At 33.1% G+C, this 24,754-nt stretch overlaps 1 protein-coding gene across 1 annotated transcript in view; it reads right to left on the minus strand.

Annotated features, from left to right (window-relative positions):
• Positions 1-1,455: 1,455 nt before the first annotated feature.
• Positions 1,456-24,754, minus strand: part of PSMD12 (proteasome 26S subunit, non-ATPase 12) — a 34,322-nt gene continuing 11,023 nt past the window's right edge. The window contains exons 4-11 of the mRNA XM_074224755.1: positions 19,469-19,576; positions 12,237-12,341; positions 11,011-11,160; positions 10,770-10,904; positions 9,887-9,999; positions 7,823-7,997; positions 4,386-4,463; positions 1,456-2,511 (exon numbers count right to left, since the gene is read on the minus strand). Coding sequence (XP_074080856.1) covers positions 2,302-2,511; positions 4,386-4,463; positions 7,823-7,997; positions 9,887-9,999; positions 10,770-10,904; positions 11,011-11,160; positions 12,237-12,341; positions 19,469-19,576 — 1,074 coding nt within the window. The 3' untranslated portion in view covers positions 1,456-2,301. The remainder of the gene's footprint in view (positions 2,512-4,385; positions 4,464-7,822; positions 7,998-9,886; positions 10,000-10,769; positions 10,905-11,010; positions 11,161-12,236; positions 12,342-19,468; positions 19,577-24,754) is intronic.

Raw genomic sequence — 24,754 nt, forward strand, 5'->3', positions numbered from 1 at the left:
ATGTTATAACCAAAAGAAAAAAAAAAAAAGAGCACAGATATATTCCAAGAAATCTTTTTAAAAAAATGGAACTTTATTGCTAGCATTGTATTTTTTTTTTAATATACAGGGATGAAAAGCCTCTTCAAATTCTTTGTGAAGCAGCTCTGATTTCACATTGTCAAGCTTAGATAAGCCTCACTAAGTTTGAAGAGACATCACAGAAGAATGGCCACCAAGTGATAAATCCTTTTAAACAACTCAAGGAACTGAGTTGTTACATATTTCATTGTGAGGAATCAGCATGGATCTTTTGGATTGAGATATAAAGAATATATTCACATATTGAGATTCACCTGGTCTGTTAGAAATTGGGAGTAGAGGGAGCATTCCTGTCCAAGACTCAGGATAACTTTATTAGAATGTAAAATGAAATAATTGGGGGGGGGGGAAGTTAAGTCTTAAAATTGCAAAATAATTTTCTTATGGGTAAAGATAATGAACAGAGGATAAAATAAAAAAGTTATCAGAAATAAAGTGGAATTCTAAATATAAAAGCTGTGTCAGTTATAATTTTGACTTTTTAAACCATTCATGACTTTTAACCACCAGATTTTTCCTCTTCACACATTTGTTTCTTTTTAGTTCAATGAACTCAAAGCATTTAAAATATGAACTTTGAAATTTAATTTGTGGAACATAGAGGATAGATAAAGATAACTTTAAAATAAGCTATTTGAGAGCAGGTATAGAGAAAGTGATTATTATTGCACTTACAAACAATATGGGATTTGGGTACTAGGAATATAGTTACAAATAGCAAGAAATTAAGATGTATACAAAAAGCATCAGTTTGAAAATGAACAATGTAAAATTGCATGGGAAAAGTATGATGAAAAAAATTTACAGCAGTATTTGGCCAAACATAGGCCTAATTTGGCAAAGTCCATGTGAAGTTCCTTTCCCAGAAGAATGGAGGATGCAAAAAAAGGGAGTTTGTTATACTTCAACTACAAGTACAATGCCCAAGGTCAAAAGATGTTGCACTGTCTATCCTTTTCATTCAACACATTTACAAGATGATTAATACTGACAGTATTTTTAGTGCCAGTGTGAATACTTGAAGTTTTGGAGTTTGTCATCTTGTGTGAATTTTAAATGATAAGAGATGTTACAATTGTGACAAATGAACAATAAAATACAGTACTTCATTATATTCACACTGACTCACAGCACTAATGTGACTGCAATCTTAAAATTATATAAAGATTATCAGGGCAGCTAGGTGGCACAGTGGATAGATAGAGCACTGGCCCTGGAGTCAGGAGTACCTGAGTTCAAATCTGGCCTCAGGCACTTAATAATTACTTAGCTGTGTGGCCTTGGGCAAGCCACTTAATACCATTTGCCTTGCAAAAAAAAAAAAAACCAAACCTAAAAATATATATATATATATATATATATATATATAAAGATTATCTAAAAATCTCTGAATGGAAAATGAACATAAAGTACTTTTTTCTAATTTCATTTGGGAAATTAAAAAATAGGGCCCAATTTGAACCCGGAAAAGGAAAAACATCCAATACCAATTAAACAACAACAACAACAACAAAAAAAAACAGTTATGGTGATTTAACACAACTCAAGTTGTGTAAACATGCCAGTACCATCATATGATTTATTAATTTCAAACTGATCAGGACAATGTAAGAGAACAACTGACTGTATGGTAAATCTAGTTGATGTGTACAGTCAAGGAGGTTTTTAACATGAGTGTTAACAAAGATTTAAAGAGCCCAGTACAACTACAAATTTTACATTCATGTAAATCACTTTAAAAATATTATCTGTATTGCATTTTAATTCAACCTAATGAGTTTGGCCAGATGATAAATTTTATTTTATAAAAACACCTGCCAAATCATCACAATTAATTTTTTAGAAATAAAAGAAACCATAGAAAGTAAAAAATGCATATACTATTTTTTATTATGGTTGTTAGCTGAATGAAAACAAATGATAAACTGATAAAAGGACTTTTAACAATAGAAAAAAGATTCTTGAGTAAGTTACAACAATTTTGATTAAACAATACAGTTGTATTATATCTTTGCACCAAATGCAAAAGCAAAGTTAAACAATTATAAATCAAGAAAATGGTTTTCAAATAATGTCTTACATATTTTTACTCATGTTTTAAATTTCAGACTAGGGAGCAGGGAATAAGAGGGGAAAAAAATCCAACAGGTACACTGCAATAATAGTCTTTATGCCCTCCAATTGTAATGCTTTCTTAAAAGCTTTAGGGTATTAAGTCCCTCATTGTAGATTATGTATCATCTCCTCCTTTGCTATGAGGTGTGTGGTTTTGTTAACTAGAGACATCAGTGAGTTCAGTTTCTGAGACCAGTCATTTAGTAAGTTATTTGGGTCCTTCGGTCTCTGGAAGTTGATAATTCCTGCCAACCTGTCTACTTTAGCAAAAATGGTCTTATTGACTACTAAGTTTGAAAGAAATGCTTCTGATTCCTGCAAAGAAAAAAAACAACCTTGATTATTACAAATAAATAAAAAAACAACAAAAGTAATTTATAAATTGACACAGATGTGTAGAGTCAGGATTCATTATCACTGATAAGTAAATAATGAAATCCGAAGTCAATGTTTTAAAAAAGAAAATAGCCTCTTTTCTTAGGACTTAATCAAAATTCTAGGAACTGTACAGTTCATGAAGCTAAACTTCATGCCAAGTATAAGTAAACTTTCCCTCTCCCTGAAAGATGACCATCTATTGTTTACATACGATTACTACTTCAAGAAGTAACTCATTTTGACTGATTGATAGCCCAAATTCTTTTTTTAAAATTCTTTCTACTGAGCTGAAATATTCCTCTTCATATCTATCCTTTGGTAGTTCTCGTATTATCCTCTGAAGTAAGGTAGAAAAAGTGAAATCTTGCTTCTCACATAAGAGCTTTTCAAGTATTAGCAACAGTTCTGTTTCTCCCTAAGTCCAGTAGAAAAAAATTCCTTGATTCCTTCAATTGTTCTTAAGACAGTTTCCAGTTGCTTCAGAATATTGGTTGTCCTCTTTAGGATAATATTTTGGAAGATTGCGAACATTCCTTTAATATGTGATTCCCTGGAGGCAGCTAGGTGGCACAATGGATAGAGAACCCTCCTTAGGAGTCAGGAGTACCTGAGTTCAAATTTGGCCTCAGACACTTAATAATTACCTAGCTGTGTGACCTCGGGCAAGTCACTTAACCTCATTGCCTTGCAAAAAAACCCCCTAAAGACCCTCCCCCCCCCAAACCAACCAAACAAAAAAACCCCCAAACAAACAAAAAACAAACATGAGATTCCCTGAACTGAATAGCTACTACCCTCCATATGGGGTCTGATATGTACATAGTATCATCACCCTTAACCTTTTGGGAAGGGGGCCAGAAAGAAACATATGGTGAGAAAAAAAAGTAGAATTAGATAATTAGAAATCAACTTATAGTCACTTAATTATCCATTCACGTTTACTGTCAAAAAATACCTGGGTTATTTTGACAAAACTACTAATAATCTAGGCTCTCCAGTCCATACTTACACTATAATACTGTATTAGCCTAACCTAAATCAGAGGTATCAAATATGTGGTTCATATGAGGTCTAAAACACTCCTGATTGGAGCCCAAACCCTGTTAATATATAACTGGAAAATATTTAATGAAATAAATTAAAATGCAACAAATAAGTAATATTAATATGGTGATTTTCATAGTTTAGTGGCCTCCATTTCTACCTGAGTTTGATAAAATTAATCGAAATCACTAATAAAATTTTTAACAATTTATGACTTTATTTCAACTTCAATTAATAAGGAACTAGCTGAATACAATATTTGTTATATTATTTACATCATTTATCTATTACAATTACATTTTGTATTATATGTAACTCAAATTTTATGAACCCAATTTAAACTTTCAAGTCACTTAATGAGTTGAAACACAGCTAAGCCTAAATGGTAATTTTAAAAACTATTAAAAATATCCTCAAAAGTCATTTTGCTGTTTAGGTTAATCTTTGACTACAAATCATCTCAGAAAACTTTCTCTAATTCAAATTTAATATGTAAAAAGTGATGTTTTAATTTAAAACAAATTATAGTGGATGTTAGTAAATGTGATACAATTGAAAGAACACTTGAAGTCAGAGGACCTGTTCTGAAACTAACTCCCTGGTATAACTTTTCACATGTCATCTAAGCTTTCTGGTCCTTAGTTTTCTCATATATAAAATGAAGGAATTGGGCTAGATAATGTCTAAGATATCTTGCCAATAAATCTGTGATCCTATAATTTTAAATATAAGTAGGAATGATCTAAATGGGAATAGTTAGAACTTACATCAACAGAAAGATCCAGAAGTTGAGCCATCCGCTTCATTGTTATCCTTGTATAATACTTGGCCATTATCCTAATATTCTGAGGTCAAGGTAGGAGAGCAAAGAGAAAAAATAAGTTCTTAAAAGTTATACTGGATAAAAAGGAATCAAACTAGATCTCTAGTATAAGTTAAAAACCAACTTAGTAAGAGAAACTTAAGGTATCACATTATTTTAAACCACTTAACAATGATTTTGAAAATTCAACAGTATTAGTTACTTTAAGTTCTATTTTAAATGTAAATTCAAATAAATTAAAATGACAATCATGTTCTAGTTGGAAAAAATCTTAAATCTAGTACAATGAAGTCAAGAAACAAAATCTTAACTGCAGCAACCAAGCAACCAAAATATTTAAGTATTATTTATAAATCACCGTACTAAAATAACTTCAACTCTCTGTCAACATACATCAAGCAAAAAATGAAAGTGAATAAATATTAGACAGTATGCTGATATATTCAGTAAGAATAATACCTTCCTATTCCAGAAAGCTAGATGTAATCAGATCTGTTAATAAACTTTGATAGTAGGAAAAAAGTCTTTTTATGAATATCAGGAATCTGAAGATGAATTATGGACTCCCAAATGTCAATTAAAAAAGAGTATTAGTATACAAAAGTTGATTTGAAATGAATAAACCTTCTTCATTGAAAAATAACAAACTATACAGATATGCATATCACTTGAGACAATTTGGTAAGATTTCTTTTATAATAGCAATGAAGATACATGTTTTATAATGACACTAAGATGACTCATACCTGACCTAGAGAAGATAAAACTAGATGGAACTGATTTCTATACTTTTAGTTAATTTTTTCTGTCAGTTTCTGTCAGGTGTTACATTTCATGCAATACAGGGATATTCCATTGCTCTTTTGTTGTATTTTTAATTCTTTGATTTTTAAGAATGGTTGTGCAAAGTTGTAGCTCTTAAAAAGCACATTTAAATGATTATTAGAAACATCATAATAGTAATTACTGGGAGGAAAGTCAGAAAAGTCACTCCAAATTCATTGAAGGGAAATATGGCCAAAACCATAAAATAATGCCAGGAACCAACAAACTACTGATCAAATACCTAATTAATCCTCAGAAAACAAGTAAAGACTCTTAGAGGAGGAACAAGGCAGCTGTAGAGGTTATTACCCATTCTTTACAGTATGGTGTAAATTTCGTGAATTTGTAAGCCTTCTTAATCACTACTATGGAAAAAAATTGCTTATTGTGGGCAAAGTATTGCAAAGACTGAACCAAATAAGATGGGGGGGTAAACTCTTTACTGATGAAACTCACCTTTTCAATCAAGGCTATAAAACCAGGGTTGGGGAACTATTTTTCTGCCAAGGGCCAAAACTTAATTGGTCTGTTATAATTGGTCAAACATTTAATTAATTCACCCCTAAAAAGCTCCTAGAATTATTGAATTTCAAGTCCTCTTTACAGTTGCCTTGACAGCACTAGACCAAATGATTTTGCAGGCCTTATACAGCCAGTGGATGGACATTCACTACCCCTGCTATAAATATTCAAAATCACTGATGGAAGTAGTAGAGTAAGCCTGTGAGTTTTAGACATCGTTATTAGATTATAAAACATACATCCCAAACAATATTTTGGGTATTTCTGACTTTCCTGTGACAGGAAGTTGTCATCAGATAGGGGATAACAAACTAATGTGTTGAGAACTAGATTTGTTCCAGAATTACAGAAATTTCCAGAGTCAGAATATTCCAATATGATCTAACATGCCTCTTATCACTAAAGATTAAGAAATTCATCTAAGAGATAAAGATGAACACCTTCACTGATGTGAGAACTAGTCTGACTTAAAGTCAACTGAAAATCCACAGGTTATAGTTGGAAAACTAGAATGTTCAAAAGTATGTTTAATCGCTTCTTCAAAACTATTCTTATCAGCCCTGTTTGTGGTGGCAAAGAACTGGAAATTAAGTGAATGTTCTTCAATTGGGGAATGGCTTAATAAACTGTGGTATATGTATGTCATGGAACACTATTGTTCTATTAGAAACCAGGAAGAATGGGAACTCAGGAAAGCATGGAAGGATTTTCATGAATTGATGCTGAGCGAGATGAGCAGAACCAGGAAAAACACTGTATATCCTAACAGCAACATGGGGGTGATGATCAACTTTGATGGACTTGCTCATTCCATCAGTGCAACAATCAGGGACAATTTTGGGCTATCTGCAATGGAGAATACCACCTGTATCCAGAGAAAGAATTATGGCCTTTGAACAAAGACCAAAGACAATTAACTTCAATTTAGGGGGGGAAAACCCATTATCTTATTGTGTAATCTTGCTTTTATTTATTTACTTATTTTTCTTCCTTAAGGATATGATTTCTCTCTCATTACATTCAACTGAGATCGATATATACCATGGAAACAATGTAAAGACTAACATGCTTTCGGGGGGGGGGAGAAAGAATGGGGGGAAAATTGTAAAACTCAAAATAAAAAAATCTTTCTAATAAAAAACAAAAGTATGTTTAATATTCAAAAGGATTAAAAATGTGGCTTCATGGGAGAATCAAGGATTCTTTCGAATCTTTTCCATACAAAGAAAGGATGAAACACTGTATAGTTTTAAGTTTTATGAAGCTGTAAATAACTTTATAAGGTTTACTATTTAAGTAACTGTTTTTGTTCAAGTTAATATACATACTACTATGCCTATTCTCTTGTTTCATATTATGTAAATTTTTTGAAGATCACATAATCACTTCTCCATTACTTTAGGATTCAAGAGAAATTTCTAAAACATTTATTAAGAATGTATTGTGTACACAATATTATTATGAAACTATAAAAATATGAAAACTTTGTATCCTATAAGGGGCATAAAATATGTACCTAAGCCAGAATGATAAAGGTCTAGATATGACACAAAACATTCAAGAAGGAAAATAAAAAAAATAAAGGAAAAAATATACAACATTGAGCCTGATGAAATAATTCAATCTGTAGTAGCACAAAGGAGATCAAAGTTTTTGGCTAAAATACGTTATGATTCTAAGTGGTTGTGAAAAATAGAGTCCATGACCTGCACCTGAAGTCTATATGAACATGGATACAGAAGAAATAAAAAAGAGCGGAAATATAAATATGCTCTCAGGAAGAAAGACTGATTGTTTGAACATACAATAAATTTTAATACATTATAATCACACAAGATGAGGCTCCTTAAATTATTACAGAAGTAAAGGCATTGCCATCCAGTAAAAACACTCAATATTTTATCTGAATCTTAATAAGAGAGAAGATGAGTTACTATGACTCATTTTCCCTAAGAACACACACAAAAAAATTACAATTCACTGGGTAAGAATCACCAAATCTATTATATAGTGAAAAAATTGTCATGTACTTACATGTTCCACAACCCTGTTTTTCAAGTCTTTCCATCTTTTTTCACCTTCCTCAGTGTAACCAAAAACATCTGTTGCTGGACTCTCAAGAGAACCTTCTCTTAATTCTTTTCCATAATCCTCAACTAGTGTGGTCCAACGCATCAATTCCATAGTAGTAAAAAGCTTTAAAAGATCCCTGTTGATAATTTGAAACACTTATTTTAAACACAAAAAATTGCCTTTGGTAGATTGAGGGCAAGCTCTCTGGTTTTAATAATATAACACACCAAGAAACAATCAACATCATCATCATACTTATTTGGTTTTTATTCATAAAAAGATGGGCAGCTAAGTGGCAGAATGGATAGAGAACTGGTCCTGGAGTCACGAGGACAAGAGTTCAAATCTAGCCTTAGACACTTAATAATTACCTAGCTGTGTGACCTTGGGCAAGTCTTGTCTTGCAAAAGAAAAAAGAAAAAGCTATATATTTCCCCTGATTTATTGCCATTCTTTCTATGCTTCTATGAATACCTTTTCCATATAAAACTGTTGGTTGTAATTTTTTATTCATCAGTCTTCCTATTATTATAAATACAACAAATATTAAAATCAAAATTTAAGTTTACAGAAAATCTATTTTTATAGCTCTTTAGAAGTGTGTATTTCAGTTAACTAATTAAATAAAAGTTCCTAAAGAGCTCTGGAAAGTTTTGTTTTTTTAGTTTTTTGCAAGGCAAATGGGGTTAAGTGACTTGCCCAAGGCCACACAGCTAGGTAATTATTAAGTGTCTGAGGTCGCATTTGAACTCAGGAGTACTCCAGGGTTGGTGCTCTATCCACTGCGCCACCTAGCTGCCCTGCAAAGTTATTAATTGATGAATAGGTACCGATGAAGTATCCTATCTTCTTAAATTCATTTCTCTTTTTTTGTGGGGCATTGGGGTTAAGTGACTTGCCTAAGGTCACACAGGTCACATACCTCCTGATTCGAGGGTCAGTGCTTTATCCACTGTGTCACTGAGATGCCGCTGCATTCATTTCTACCACAAAGTCCAAATATTTTATTGTCTACTTACCAAGAGTAAATATTCATATGGGTTTTGTTTTCTAAAACATTTAAATTTTTAAATGAAGAGTAAAATATTGCTTTTTTCTCCTAAACTAATTCTTTTTTTACATGTCCCAAAACTTAGTAATAAAAATGTAACTATATTATAAGAAATGAAAACTATGAAAATATTCAGCATAAAATGAGAGCTGAGAGCACAAACATGGTAAGAAAACAAGGCAAGCAGAGAGAACAAAGAAGATGCAAAATCAAGAACAATATTCCATACCAAATCTACAAAAATGCAAATGGTTAAAAGGTGGTTGAATTTGGATTAACTTCAGTGTTAAACACTTGTTCTTAAGTCATCTCCAAGTAACATCAAACCTTTTGTGGCTTTCTTGGCAAAAATACTGAAGCAATTTGCCCTTCCTTCTCTAGCTCATTTTACAGACAAGGAAACTGAGCGAAAACAGGAATAAGTGATTTGCCCAGGTTCACAAAGTTAGTAAATATCTGAGGCCAGATTTGAACTCAAAGAGGAATTTTCCTCACTCTAGGCACCATATTCTATCTACTATCCACCTTATCTATCAATTAACTTTAGTAAATAGTCTTGATTCTGTAAAAGAAAGGTGGAATACTTCCTTTCTCTTGACAGAGAGGAAGACTGCTGACATGGAATACATCATATATTTTGTCACCTAGTTTGATTAACTGTTTTTTCTTTGTTACAAGGTAATATCGAATTTGGAGGAGGGGGGAAAGAAGAGAAGATAATTATGTAATGATAATGCAAATTCATTCATTTTTAGGGATGGTCTGGGTATCACAGTGGAAAGAGCTTTGGCCCTGGAGTCAGGAAGATCTGAACTGAAATCTAGCCTCTAGTCACTTAACTTTGATTGCTTCCCTTCCCCCCTCATCCCAAAGCCATTATTTTTTTAAAAAAGAAAACTAAAAACAAAATATATCAAAATAGTGTTCAGCTAAACAGTGTTAAGGCAGAGTATGCTGTTAAAAAATATACTTACTTATACTTGGGAATTTCTTCTAACTTTTTGTCACTGCTTATTCGGTGAACCAAATCTGACTGTTCATTGTCAAAGGGGGATAGAATAACATAAAGAACTACACTCTTCAAAGCCTAGAAAAGTAATTAAGTCCATGGGTTATATACAAGTAAACTGTTGCCATAAGTTACATACTAAATATGCAAAATTCTACATATTTTATATCTATCTTATCTTATCTTATCTATCTATTTATATTCCACATCAACTGACCAAATGATTTACTAAGTAGGAACTCAAATTCTGAGACAGTATTTCAAGATTAGTCCTTATGCAGTTTATTTTTAACATGAAATTTAATACTTAGTCACAAGAGAGTATTTTTATTTAGTTTGTTCTTTTTAAAATAGCAGCTGCCTATAATAGATTTTGTAATATACTTATTGGATTTATCAAAGGACCTGACTGGTTTTCTCTAAAACTGTGAGGAAAAGTTGGGGTTTTTTTTGGCAAGGCAATGGGGTTAAGTGACTTGCCCAAGGTCACACAGCCAGGCAATTATAAAGAGTCTGAGGCCATATTTGAACTCAGGTTCTCCTAACTCCAGGGCTGGCACTCTATCTACTGTACCACCTAGCTGCCCCAAGGAAAAGTTTCTTTATAATTTGATACTAGCAACTGAGTCACAAGATGTATACTGAATAAAATTTTATTTCTTTAAAAGCAGTCTATGATATAGCCTGGCCATTAAACAGCTTAGTCTAAAATTATCACAGAATTTCATATGCAAATCACCACTAGAATTGAAGAAAAAGCAATGAAAGGTAAATGTCTTCTAAATAAACTAAAGATTGTAACATTTTCCAGTAAGTAGGCAATACAAAATTTCACATAATATTCTTACTTGTTGCCACTTTTCACTTTCAGCCTGGATACAAGGAGTATCATATATAGCTCTGTAGTGCTTACAGATGGACAAATAGGAACCTTCGTGTTGATCCAGTTGAATCATTAAATTATAGTATTTCAGCTTTAACTTCTGGGGGAAAAAACATCAATCCATAATGAATAAGATTTCATGGGCTGTTCTGCTGAAGACAGTTTAAAGTTAAGCATGCAAATAAGTATAGATGAAAACAACTTACTTCTGTATTTTCTTCCTGAAAGAATTTGGTATTAATTTTTTTGCTGATAATCTGAGTCCGAATGTAATCCTTCACAGCTAGGCAAAGCCTCATCTGCTCCAAGATAAATTCCACTCTCTCTTTCTTTTCCATGGACCCATAGGTTTCCACCTGGGAGAGGAAGTAAATCTGTAACTACTTGGAAATGTTTTTAAAAGATAACTCTTGAGTGATATGTTTAAAAGATATAATTAAGAAAGAACAAATATAAAAATAATTGTCCTCACTAAAAAATATTTAAGAAGTTTCTCAAATATATGTAACTGATTTGGGTAATGTATAAAATTAAATTATTAATGGCTAGCTATAGTTATACTCTAAAACATAAAAAAATATCATTTACATAATTTGCATATTCAACTTTTGTGATCTTTATACTAAATAAAAATAGTTGCTCAAATAAAAGAATTGATATGTTCCCAGGCCACCCATTATTTTAAAAAACCTTATTCAAGCAACATTATTTATAATAATGGAGTTTTCAGAATTATCTAAATTATCCACGATTAAGCAAATTTCTAATTTGATATCTGGTTTATCTGATTACTACAATTTTCTCACTGTATCTGTTTCTTTTTGTTCAGCAATTATTCAATTAAATTCTAAATCTATACCTACATGGAGAAACCAAGATAAAGGAGACATGATCAATCAAGGACCTTAAAGCATTGTTCTGATGAATGTACAATTTATCAGATCCACATAATAACCAAGTAGATAGGAAAAATTCCCTATTGCTGGATTAAGATTCTTTGCCATTTTGAGGCCTCGTGCCACATGCTGAATTTAACTAATTTTAGATTATAGTTAAAATGTCAAACTAATATTCACTACAATTTAAGTTAAAATTTAAAATGTAGATTCCAAAGGAAGAACAAACACAGTGCCTGTATCACTTAAATCATCTCCTTTCATTTTTGTAGAATTAAATGTTCAAGTAATTGCAGAACTAAGGTTAATTTGTTACTATTTGAAGTCTCTCTTCAAAAATTGCTTGGCAGCTAGAATTTAGTTGGTGTAATTGCACACTTTACTGCTACTTGATTAAATCTCACACCTTGCTGCAAATCAATCTTATTCTTGGTAGGTGAGAAAAAAGGCTAACACTCTAATATGGGCTAACTCTATGAAGAAAATACTGACTTCTGTAAATGAAGATTTGTGCACTCCAACACATAATTCATTACCTGCAGTTCTTGTAAAATAGATGCTGCCTCTTTGACTTCACCACTTTGTTCTTTGATTGTTGCTAGTGTTTTAGTTAATCGAGCACGTTCGATTTCCACATAAATCTAGAAATACAAGGAACAGTTGTTGAAAAAAACTTCTATCAGAAATAAGCTAAAAGTTCAAAATGCCTAAATTAGCCTATTATCCAAAATGATAAATCATCTTATTTTATCATTATTATCATTCATCATTATTTACCACTAATCATTATTAATGATAAAATCATCTTATTTGTTAGGTATTTTTCTCATAGAGCAAGCAACTTAAAAAAATGCTCAAAAGAGAATGAACCTTAATTAATACTTTCTAAAAAGTCTTATACTTTTATTATTAAAGCCATATAATTGATTTGGGTTTCTCAAAACATTAACTGCTATAAAAATTCTTTAAATGCAATAATTTTGCTTGTGTTTTCAAATACCATTCACTTTTTGCTTCATGAATCTGTGAATCTTAACAATGTTGGGATTCCCTTCATTGGAAGAGAATGATACATGCCTTTTTATATCATGTGATTTTTGTCTTATGTTCTCTTACAAGGAAGGAGCTCCCTAATGTGCAGGAGATCTGTACCTGGTATGGTACTTCCATGAAACTATTAGCACACCATCTTTCCTAAATTCTGTATTTCCTCAATAATATCTCTTATATGCCACTTCTTGAATGTTGGTCCCTATCAGAAATACAGTTTACTCTATTGGAGATCACTGAACACCTTTAGGTTGCCTTTTGGAACATTACTATTTTTAACTCTTTAGAGATTCCAAAGTTAACAGCCATACTTGCATCACCGAAAAAAAAGTGCTATAAAAATGAATCTTAATTTGGAATTTTGAAAAAAGAACTCACTCAGCTACTATAGTTGTTTTTTTTTTAAATCAACCAGGCTAAGTAACTTGGCCAGGGTCATATAGCTACTAAGTGTCAGAAGCAGCATTTGAACTCAGAAGTCAGGTCCTCCTGTCTCTAAGGACAGTACTCTATCCAATGCATCACTTAGCTGCTCCTCAGCTATTAGAAATTTTTATCAGAGATTCCACTAATATGCTTAGATCTTAAATAGGTCAAAGAGAAAAGAAAAGGCTTCACATATACCAAAATATTCAAAGTGGCGTATTTGTTGGAGGGAAAAAAAAGTGACAGTGCAATGGGTGGTCATACAAACTAGATTATCAACATGAAAAACAAATATGAGGAATCCAAAGAAAACATAAACAGAAACTGAATGAAGTAGGCAGAACTAAAACAATAAAAAATGATTATGATAAGATAAATGCAAACATTAAAAGGAAGCTGAACTCATTGCCAATTACTGAAGTTGGTATTGGGAAATAGATGAACAAACTTAACTTCTCTATCTACTTGGTAGAAAACAAAGGGAATACTGATACAGAATGTTACTATGCTATGAGATATTTTGTTTGTTGGGTTTTTTTTAACTGATTTTCTTTGTTTCAGGGAAGAATCTGATAGGGAAAGGACAACTTAAATATAAAAAAAACATAGGGCAGCTAGGTGGTGGCAGTGGATAGAGCACTGGCCTTGCAGTCAGGAGTACCTGGGTTCAAATCTGACCTCAGACACTTAATAATTACCTAGCTGTGTGGCCTTGGGCAAATCACTTAACCCCATAGCCTTGAAAATTCCAAATAAATAAATAAATAAATAAATAAAAATAAATAAAAGCAAAAAAGATGTTTGGGTTTTTTTTTTTTGGTGTTGGTGAATATTATGGGACCAATGAAATGCACCACACAATTTCCTAAATGTAATCCAAATTGTTCACTTCATCTTGACAGCAGATAGAGTACTGGCTCTGGAGTCAGACCTTAGTTCAAATTCATTTTTAAACACTTTTTTGCTGTGTGACCCTGGACAAGAATCTTAACCTCTGTCTCAATACCCTCAATTGAAAATGGGAATAATAAAAGCATGGATGTCCCAGACTGATTATGAGGATCAAATGAAACAATTCTGTTAAACACTTAGCACAGTGACTGGCATAGAGTAATAGCTTAATAAAAGCTGTTCTCCCCCTTCCTCTTCCTATTTTTCAATTCTGAAAGAACTCATTGTCTGATTCCCTATGTACCTATCCTAGTTATATGTTCTTAAGTTTTCATTCAATGGTTCAGTTCATTCACCGTAGTTCAGACAATATTAATTTTTTAATCTTTTTAGGTTTTTCCTGTACAGACTGTTAGGCCAAAAGCCTAACTTTTTCACCTTTTAAGATTGGGAATCTCACCAGCAAGGGTACTGATGTCTCTCAAAACAAATCTTGGTTAGACTAGATAACCTATTAGATTACAATCAGTTCTAAACCTCTTAGGTTTCCTCTATTCCTAATAATATCACAGTTGAAATTTATGTAATGCTTGAGAAATGGGAGGCTGGCTTTGTAGCCAACCAGGTGAAAAAGTCCAAAGTTGTTCAGGCCAGATAATACAGATCTCAGATAATATATATATAGTCCACCCACCCATGCCTTCACTTTCAAATGAGCTATTATCTGTAATGTGCTTAGCCTAATGGATGTCTCACAGTAGCACTTCATATATGTTCCTGTCCTCCCTATTCTTTGCAGCCCAGAACCTGAAAGGAACTGCCAGAGCTTTGTAGTCTACTGGCCTAAAATTCAAGAATCTAGACTCATTTTTTTTCTTTTAGCTTTCTGACCTTACAATTATTATCCTCAATTTACATTAAGAAAGTAAATTTAGTGTTTGTTTTCAGTTAGTACCCTTTATAAACCATTTCATCAACGTACAGGTCCAAGAAATCTAACCATAGTTAGAAGACCAGGGGAATAAAAAGGATCATTCTATGATTTTATTTTATCCCCTTTCTATATATCCAATTATTATACCCATTTATCTAAAGTGGGCAACTGCCTTAGGACTGAACTGGCAACAACTTATCATGATAGCTGATAAGATGGCCAAAGTACCCTTTCTTAACACTGGGTGCATAAACAAATTGACAAGAGAATGAAAGCTAACAATTCTATTGCTGATTAAAAGCTATATGGAAAAAAAAAAGTGAAATGGTCCAAAATGTAACCCTAGCAAAAAAAAAAGTACTAATTTTATTTTCAATAACTTGCAAGTAGATGGAAAAGGACTGGCTTTACAAATAATAAATGAAGATACTTGTAGGCCTTCTTCAGACGGAAAAATTTACTTTAAGTTTTGTAGTAATTATGCTATCAAATCACTACTACCACCATGCCACAGGAAGAAAAAAAAAATTGCTTTCTAAAAACTTGAAAAAACTAAGCACAAGGTTCTGTATTTCTAAAAACTATAAATCATTGCAGAACATAAGATTTTTCAAAAGCAGAATTCAAAGTTTGGGTTGAAACTATCACCTTGATCTGCTAACAGGGAAATAGCATTCTGAACAGACACAAGCAGCAGATAACTCAAAAAATAATTTTTATTCACCTTCATACTAGGAATTTATAAAAGAAATAGTTCAATGAGAATCAACACAAGCCAAGTTATAATACAAATGACACAATGTGAGGGATAGCTAACACAATTAAAGTCAGTATCCTAAAAGATCTTATTAGTCTATAGCACTGGGCTGAATTTACTAAGATAAAATTCAACAGGGATAGATGTAACATTTCACTTATAACTCAGAAATCCATAAATATACCTCAGAAATTCATAAATACAAGACAGAAAATATTGTTAGACAATAATTTGTTGAAAATGACTTGGATTTTGTAGGGGATTGCAAGCTCCGTGAGTCAATGATATGACATGAACAATAAACACAAAACCAAACTCCTACTGCAATCTTGGGTTACTTTAATAGAGGATCAGTTTCTAGGAGTAAAGGGGCTAATAGTCCCTTTGTACTCTTAACTTGGTCAGACTATATCTGGAGTACTACAATTTGGGAAGATCATTGATAAACTGGTGAGCATTTAGAAGGCGGCAACTAGAGTGGTGAATGACCTAAAGTCTATGTCATGTGAGGACTGATTACAGACACTGGCAACGTTTCATCTAGAGGATACAACAACTATTATCAAATACCTGAAGAGATGACAAGTGGAAAAAGAATTAGATTTGTTTTGTTTAACTCTAAAGAGCGAAACCAGGAGTAATGGGTGAAAGCTGAAGGGGAAAATTTAACTCCAAAGTCAAAAAAAAAGGCTCCTAACAATGAGAATTATCCTGAAGCAGCATTAGCTGCCTTCTGAAGTCTTAAGATGAAGACACTATTAGACTATTTCTTGGTATATGTAGTATATCCTATTTGTTGATACTTTATGGTAGAGATATTTTCTCTGATATGGGCTGAATTAGATGGCTAACCAGTTCCTTTCAAACTCTAATTTGGAAAACACATTTGGAAACCCAGTATCTACAATCCTTAAACAATATTCAAATCTGATTTTCATTTATAATAATATAGTTTAAAAATAGTATATATATTAAAAACTACTAATGGATTGAGTAGAGAAATGCAAATTAAAGCATCTGAGGTACCACCTCACACCTCTCAGATTGGTCAATATGACTAGAAAGGCTAATGATCAACGTTTGGAGGGGTTGTGGGAAAATTGGGGCACTGATGCATTGATGGTGGAGTTGTGAACTGATCCAAATTTTTTGGAGAGCAATTTGGAATTGTGCCCAAAGGGCAGTGAGAATGTGCAACCTGTATGTATCCTGCAGAGATTATCAAAAAAAGATTAAAATCCCATATGTACAAAAATATTCATAGCAGTTCTTTGTAATGTCAAAGAATTAGAAATTGAGGGGATGCTCATCAATTGAGGAATGGCTCAGCAAATTGTGTTACATGTATGTGATGGAACACTATTGTGCTATAAGAAATCATGAGGGACAGGATTTCAGAAAAGCCTAGAAAGACTTGCATGGGGGCAGTTACGTGGTGCAGTAGACAGAGCACTGGCTCTGGTGTCAGGAGTACCTGAGTTCAAATCTGACCTTAGACACTTAATAATTACCTAGCTGTGTGGCCTTGGGCAAGCCACTTAACTCCATTGCCTTGTAAAATCTAAAAAGACTTGCATGAATTGTTGCTGAGTGAGATGAGCAGAACCAGAAAAACATTATATACACTAACAGCAACATGGGGTGATGATCAACCATGATGGACTTGTTCATTTCAGCAGGACAATAGTCTAACAATTTTAAGACACTTGTAATGGAAAATACCATCCACATCCAGAGAATGAGTTTAAAAGAAGACCAGAGCTTATTATCTTCAATTTTAAAAAGTTATCTTATGTATTATGTTATTTTATTTTAGCTGTTTTCTTTCTTCTTGATCTGATTCTTTTCTCACATGTTCAATATCGATCTCTATTTATAGAATGGATCCAAATGTAAAGCCTGTATCAGATTGTTTTCTGCCGGGGGAGAGGGAAGGGAAAGAGAGGGAGGGAGAAAAACTGTAAAACTCAAAACCTTGCAAAATAAAAATGACTGGTTAAAAAAAAAAGAAAAAATACTAATGGGTCTAAAGCATAGATTGTAAATAAATACTATTAAAGGTTTAATTTTTTTTCAACAAACCTCAAGAAGCACTTGCAATCTAAATTTGTTGTTTTTGTTCAGTCATTTCAGTCATGTCCAACACTTCATGATCCCATTTGAGGATTTCTTAAGAGTTCATTAAACCCAATCAATCCCCTTACACAAATTACTAAAAGTTACACAGTTAATGGCAGAATCAACACTAGAACCAAGATTGCCTAACTTCCCAGTTCAGTGTTATTTCCACTATTTTTGTTTAAGTTTTTTCAGTCATGTCTGTTTCTTTGGAACCCTGTTAAAGGTTTTCTTGTCAAGAATTCTGAAGTGTTTTGTCATTTCCTCCTCTAGCTCATTTGACGGATGAAGAATCTGAGGTAAACATCTTAAATAACTTGCCCAGGGTCACACAGTTAAAAAGTATATGAGATTAGATTTGCATTGAGGAAGACAAGTCTTCCTGACTCAAGGGCTGGTAGTCTACTGTGACACCTAGCTGCTAGGTTAATTTTTTTTAAAAAAGATTTTATTTATTTTGAGTTTTACAATTTTCTCCCTAATCTTACTTCCCTCCCCACCCCCCAAAGAGAGCAATTTGTCAGTCTTTAAATTGTTTCCATATTGTACATTGATCCAAATTGAGTATAATGAGAAAAAAATCATATCCTTACAGAAGAAATATAAAGTATAAGAGATATCAGGTTTTTTTCTAAATTTAAGGCAATAGTCCTTGGTCTTTGTTCAAATTCTACAGTCCTTTCTCTGGATACAGATAGTATTCTCCATTGCAGACAGCCCAAAATTGTCCCTGGTTGTTGCACTGATGAAATGAGCAAGTCCATCAAGGTTGATCATCACCCCCATGTTACAGTGTTTTTCTGGTTCTTCTCATCTTCTCATCTCACTCAGCATGCAAATCCCTCCAGGCTTCCCTGAATTCCCATCCCGTCTAGTTTCTAATAGAACAATAGTGTTCCATAACATACATATACCACAATTTGCTAAGCCATTCCCCAATTGAAGGACATTTACTTGATTTCCAATTCTTTGCCACCACAAACAGGGCTGTTATGAATATTTTTGTACAAGTGATGTGTTTACCCTTTTTCATCATCTCTTCAGAGTATAGACCCAGTAGTGGTATTGCTGGATCAAAGGGTATGCACATTTTTGTTGTCCTTTGGGCATAATGAGGAGGTTAATTTTTAATGACAGCTTAAAATATAGGTTCTTAGCTTGGGGTCTGTGAATTTTGTTTTAATTAAATATTTTGATGACTGTATTGTAATATAATTGGTTTTCTTTTAAAAAAGAGGACCTCAGGTTTCTCTAGATTTCCAAAAGAAGGTTCAAGGCTAACAGAAATATTTAAAATTCAAGGATACAAAAAAAAAGGAAAATTCTTTTTTTTTACTTAATTAACAGAAATAATTCCCACAAAATCAAGCCAAAAAAGAATGATTTGACCACATCCACCAATCTATATTTGTTCTTTTGAGAGAGCTTTTATTTTCAACTAGCTAGGTAAATCAGCAGGGATGGCTAATTAATCCTCAATTTAATATTCCTACCTACAAAGATGGGATCACACCCAGAATCTTTGTATATAAAATTCCCTTAACTGTGGATAGGACATATTTACCAAATGTCAATTTATGATTCTAGTTTACCTTTCCTTCTGTCACCATTCGAAGGGTATCAATCAATCGAAGTTTGATAGGAAGATCTGTGATTTCCTCAACATAAATGCAACACTGTTGAACCATTTTTGCAACTGCCTATATAAAAAGACAAAAATTTTTTATAACTAAAATTATATATTAAAATAAATATGTTTATTTTACTGATTAAAGTAATATTGTAAAATCTGAATATTAAACATTTCAAAAGTGTTCCAGATTTGAATGTAGCCAGAAATAAACACATACACAGCAAAGTAGCAACTCTCAAATATGCAGCCAAAAAAACCCCCCCACAGCTGAGCAGAACCAGAAATATAAAGATTATAGCTAATGTTCTAAATAGTTAGTTTGCTAAGAGGAAAGAAAGAAGCAATCCGATTACTACATTTTTAAAATACATCATAGACTATGTATGTCTATGTATGTCAATATCTTGATATAGATGGGGGGAGTCAGTGATGAGACAGAAGATTTCTACAGTCTCAGAAGGAAGAGGAAGAGGAGTCTAAGAGCTAACTGTATATACCTCGAGAGCAATTTCATTGCATAATTATGTAGACTAATGACAGTAAGCAAGAATTTACAGTTAAAGGAGGACTTATGAATTAAGACTACCATAAAATGAAACCAGGAACAACAGGTCAAATATGACTTGTTTAAAGTGGCAGAGCTGGAATTCAACTCCAGGTACTCTGAATCAAAATCCAGAGTTTCATCACACCATACTTAATGATATTACAACATTCACAATAATGATGTTAAGTTATCAAATAAAGATTAGGTTCTGTTCAGGATAGCAAAAATACAAAAAGAGATCAAAAAGTTCTGAAGTGTCAGAACTTAATGAATTCATCTTTAGCCATCCAAAAAAGACCCGAATGACTCACTCAAATTCTAAGATTTTACAGTTTTCATATTCTCTTTCAATAAAAGCAAAATATTCTTGGACATAGTCCATATTCACTTGACACTATAAATTATAAATTATTTCTGGGAAAATATAATTTGTTCAACTAAAATTTATACAATGGAAAATCATATTGGCATGAAAACTTCCTAAAAAAACCTATATCCTGGGGAGGCTAGGTGGCACAGTGAATAGAGCACTGGCCTTGGAGCCAGGAGTACCTGGGTTAAAATCTGACCACAGACACTTAATTACCTAGCTGTGTGGCCTTGGGCAAGCCACTTAATCCCATTGCCTTGAAAAATCTAAAAAACAAAACAAAACAAAACAAACCCCTATATCTTAGAGAAAAAAAATTTGCTGTATTTGTAAAAGACACTCAAAGTCTGAGTGAGTTTCATATTCTTGGGAGCAGAGTAATAATCAATGAATTAAAAGTCATTACTTTTTGGCAATCTAAAAGATTGATGAAAACCTTAAATATTAAGCTTCGTTCAAACAAAAACAATTTTCATTGATACAAAATAGCAAAGTTCAGTTTAACAGAAAACTTTAGATTAGGATACAGGAGACAATAGCTTCTGCTATGCTAATAAACTAGCTACAGGGTTAATTCAAATCTTTCTTTCTCTGAGAGTCTTCCCTGGTCATTACAACCTAAAGTAGCATCTACTGTACTCAGTAACATCATCACATATCGCTTTGCACTAGAAAGAATTGAATCAAGAGACTTAAATTTGAGGATAAGTTCTAACCCTGGCTAGCTCTGTGATTTTTCTATGAATGGCATTTCACTTTTCTGGGCTTAGAGGACCTGGGCTTAGTCTCTTCTTTCATAAAATGAAGGATGTAGATAGATAATCTCTAATTTCTCTCTTCTAACTGTAGTCACACTTACTTAGTTGCAAAGGGTTTTACCTCTACTATACTACACTGATAGTTTCCTTCTAAATTTTTGTATTCTCCTTCAATGCCTAACCCAGGGTTTTACAGGTAATAATTTCTCTGGACCTCAATTTCTCCATGTGAAAAACAGGGGAACTGAACTTTCATTAACGTCTTTCTTAGTTTGAGATTTTTAAAGAGATTAAGGGTCCAATATTTTGGTGATAAAATTGTCCAAATTCTCCCATTCAAAAGCTATCTAACCAATAAACATCCTAGATTAACCATCTTTCATGGGCTTCTCCACCATTTTTAATGTGAACCAGGGTTCTGTGTGATGGAAGCAGGTTTATTAGTTAAAGGGAATTAAGGAAAAGATTCAATTTACAGCAATAAATATAATGTAAAATATGTAATTAATTTGGATATCCTGATACTATTAAGGAGTCTACCACAGAATTCTACCACATACACAAGACTATGACAATCAAAACCATAGGAATTCTTAACATGAAATTTTATTTTTTTAATACTTTGAATATCACTGGTAAAAGGAATTTCAGTGATGAAACTCTTCCTCTGCTCTTCCTCAACTTACAGTGTTATAGAATTGCTGGGGTCACCAAGAAGTAACATGTCTTACTTAGGGTCACAATGGTGCACCTTATTTTTATTTATTTTTGGAAAGGGTTAAGTGACTTGCCCAAAGTCACATAGCTAATAAGTATCAAGAAACAACATAGCATTTTAAATAGTCAATTACAAAATTCTCTCAACAGAAATATTGAAAAAATAATCAACTGAAAGACTTGCCTCTCAGAGCAAAACAATGATCTAAGAGAATTCCAAAGGATTCATGATAAAAGATACTATCTACCTTCAGACAGAGAACTCAGAGAATTGATTAAAGCATTATTGGGGGTGAGGGAATAGAAGGTTTGCAAGGCAATAGGGCTAAATGCAGCTAGCAAATATTAAGTGTTTGAGACCAGATTTGAACTCAAGTCCTCTTCACTCCAGGGCCACTAGCTACCCCAATACTTTTTTTTTAATTTTATTTTTCTTGGAGGATTTTTGGTATGTTTTCTTTTACAACATGGAAATATGTTTTGCATAACTTCACATGTATAATTAATATAATATTGCTTGCATTTTTACAAGACTGAGGAGGATTGGAATGCAGGCAGATAATTTACATCTTAAGAATTTTTTAAATGAATGTTAAAGATTTTTTTACATATAACTTGGAAATATTTAATGAAAAAAATATTTAAATTTTTATAAAAAAATGTACTCTGGAGTCTTCATTCTCATTGGACGTGGCTCAGAGAAGAAATAGGGTATAGAAATCTATCTTACCCTGGAAGAAAATGGAGAGGAAAGGGATGGCAAAGGGGAGGAGAGGTCTAAGTGATAGAAAAGAGGGAAGATGTGAGAGAGGGTAGTCAGATACAACACACTTTTGAGGAGGGACAGGGTGAAAGGAGAGAGAGAAACAGAGGAAAATAAATGGGAGTAGGGAGGAATAGGATGGAAGGAAATTCAGTTAGCAATAGCAACTGTGAGAAAAAAAATTGAAGCAACTTCTCTGACAGACTTATGATAAAATATGCGTTCCATTCCAGAGACAGCCGATAGTATCTGAAGTACATCTTTTTCCCCCCTCCTCCTTTATTTTTAAGCCCTGCCTCAAGTCTCTGATCATTCCAGCTGATCTTCCATTCTGTTGTCAAACTGATCTTTTGTTTTATTTTTCAGAATATTTTTATTTCTATTCTTTTAAAATATGTGTCATCCCTAGATTCTATTGTGTATCATAAAGAATATAGGATTTGGAGTCAAGAGAACTTGGATTCATTTCCCAACCCTGCTACTTTTGCTTATCTCTGTATACACGGACAATGTGGTCTTCTGATCATCAAATTAAGTCTTTTCATTTTCCTTGAAGAATAAGCTTTCACCTCTTGATCACATCTGGCTTTTAATCAATCCTTCTTGATGTTCAGCATCAGAGATCTGATCCACTGGCAAGGTTTCAACTGACACCTTTGGTCCAAATGGCCCTGAGATTTCTTTTGAGCTCTAGTTATCCGTTTGGATGTCATTGAATACCTTTTCATGTGTCTCTTGAACCTCCTGTTTGATGTCCAAATTTTCTATTTAGCTCTGGTCTTTTCATCAGGAATTTTTGGAATTCTTCCATTTAATTAAATGTCCATCTTTTTCCCTGGAAGAGAAGGCTCAGCTTTTCGGGAAAGTAGATTCTTGGCTGCATTCCAAGCTCCCTTGCTCTTCAAAATATCTCGTTCCAGGCCCTTCGATTCCTTAATGTTGATGTAGCCAGGTCCTGTGTGATCTTTACTGTGGCTCCTTGATATTTAAATGGTTTCTTTCTGGCTTCTTGTAGGATTTTCTCTTTTATCTGATACAAACTGATCTTCTTAAAGGTCTACCCATGTCAACCCTTATTCATCCCATCCACAGAGTACTGGCCTCTTTGTTGTTCCTTAAACAAGAAAATCCATTTCCCACCTCTACCCATTTTCACTAGCTGTACCCTATATGCCTGCAATTCTATCCTTCCTGATTTCCTTCAAGTCAGCTAAAATTCCCATCTTTGTCCAATCCCTTAATATGAGATGACCTCCAATTTATTTTGTATGTTTTGTTTAAAGAGAATACGAAAGAGTTATGAGAAATAGGACTGGGGAAGATTTCAGAAGATGTAAATTCTATGGATAGTTCAGTTTAGACACAAGGGAAGAGAAAGAACTTCAAAGACATGTCAACAGAAAGCTAGACGAGAATGAAAGATAAAGAGTAATGCAGTTTGGACAGACTTTCTTGCATGAAGTGGCACACTATTCTTCAAGAGATAATGTAGATTAGAACCAAGTTGGGGAAGGCCTGGAATATCAGGCTATGGAATTTATACTTGATTAGGTATACAAATGACTAAATGAAAGGACAGCTAATAGTGTTTCCTTGTAGAGAAATTAAAAAGTTGGAAGACTGGATTTTACTATTTGCCTTAAGGCATCTTGTGTGCTGGACATAATGAACAGTTATAAAAAGTCCAAGAGGATCATTAGTACAGCTTATGTACCAAAATTGGCTGCAGAAGGCAAAGAGTTAGAAATTCTATCAGCAACTCTCAACTAAATTAACAAATACTTTTCTGATTAATTTAATACAAAGGTAGGAATGGGGGGAGGATGGTAAAAATACATTGTTTAAAACTGCTCAAGATTTTTAAGAGGCCAAATACTTGTAAAACTCAAAGCTGACCCATTTCTATACTTTAAAAATAGTTATCAGTAGTTGCTGGATATGGCAACAATCACAAAAAAGATGTCCTGGGGCGGCTAGGTGGTGCAGTGGATAAAGCACTGGCCCTGTAGTCAGGAGTACCTGGGTTCAAATCTGGTCTCAGACACTTAATAATTACCAAGCTGCATGGCCTTGGGCAAGCCACTTAACCC

Source organism: Macrotis lagotis, chromosome 2 (assembly GCF_037893015.1).
Source record: "Macrotis lagotis isolate mMagLag1 chromosome 2, bilby.v1.9.chrom.fasta, whole genome shotgun sequence".
NCBI lineage: Eukaryota > Metazoa > Chordata > Mammalia > Peramelemorphia > Peramelidae > Macrotis > Macrotis lagotis.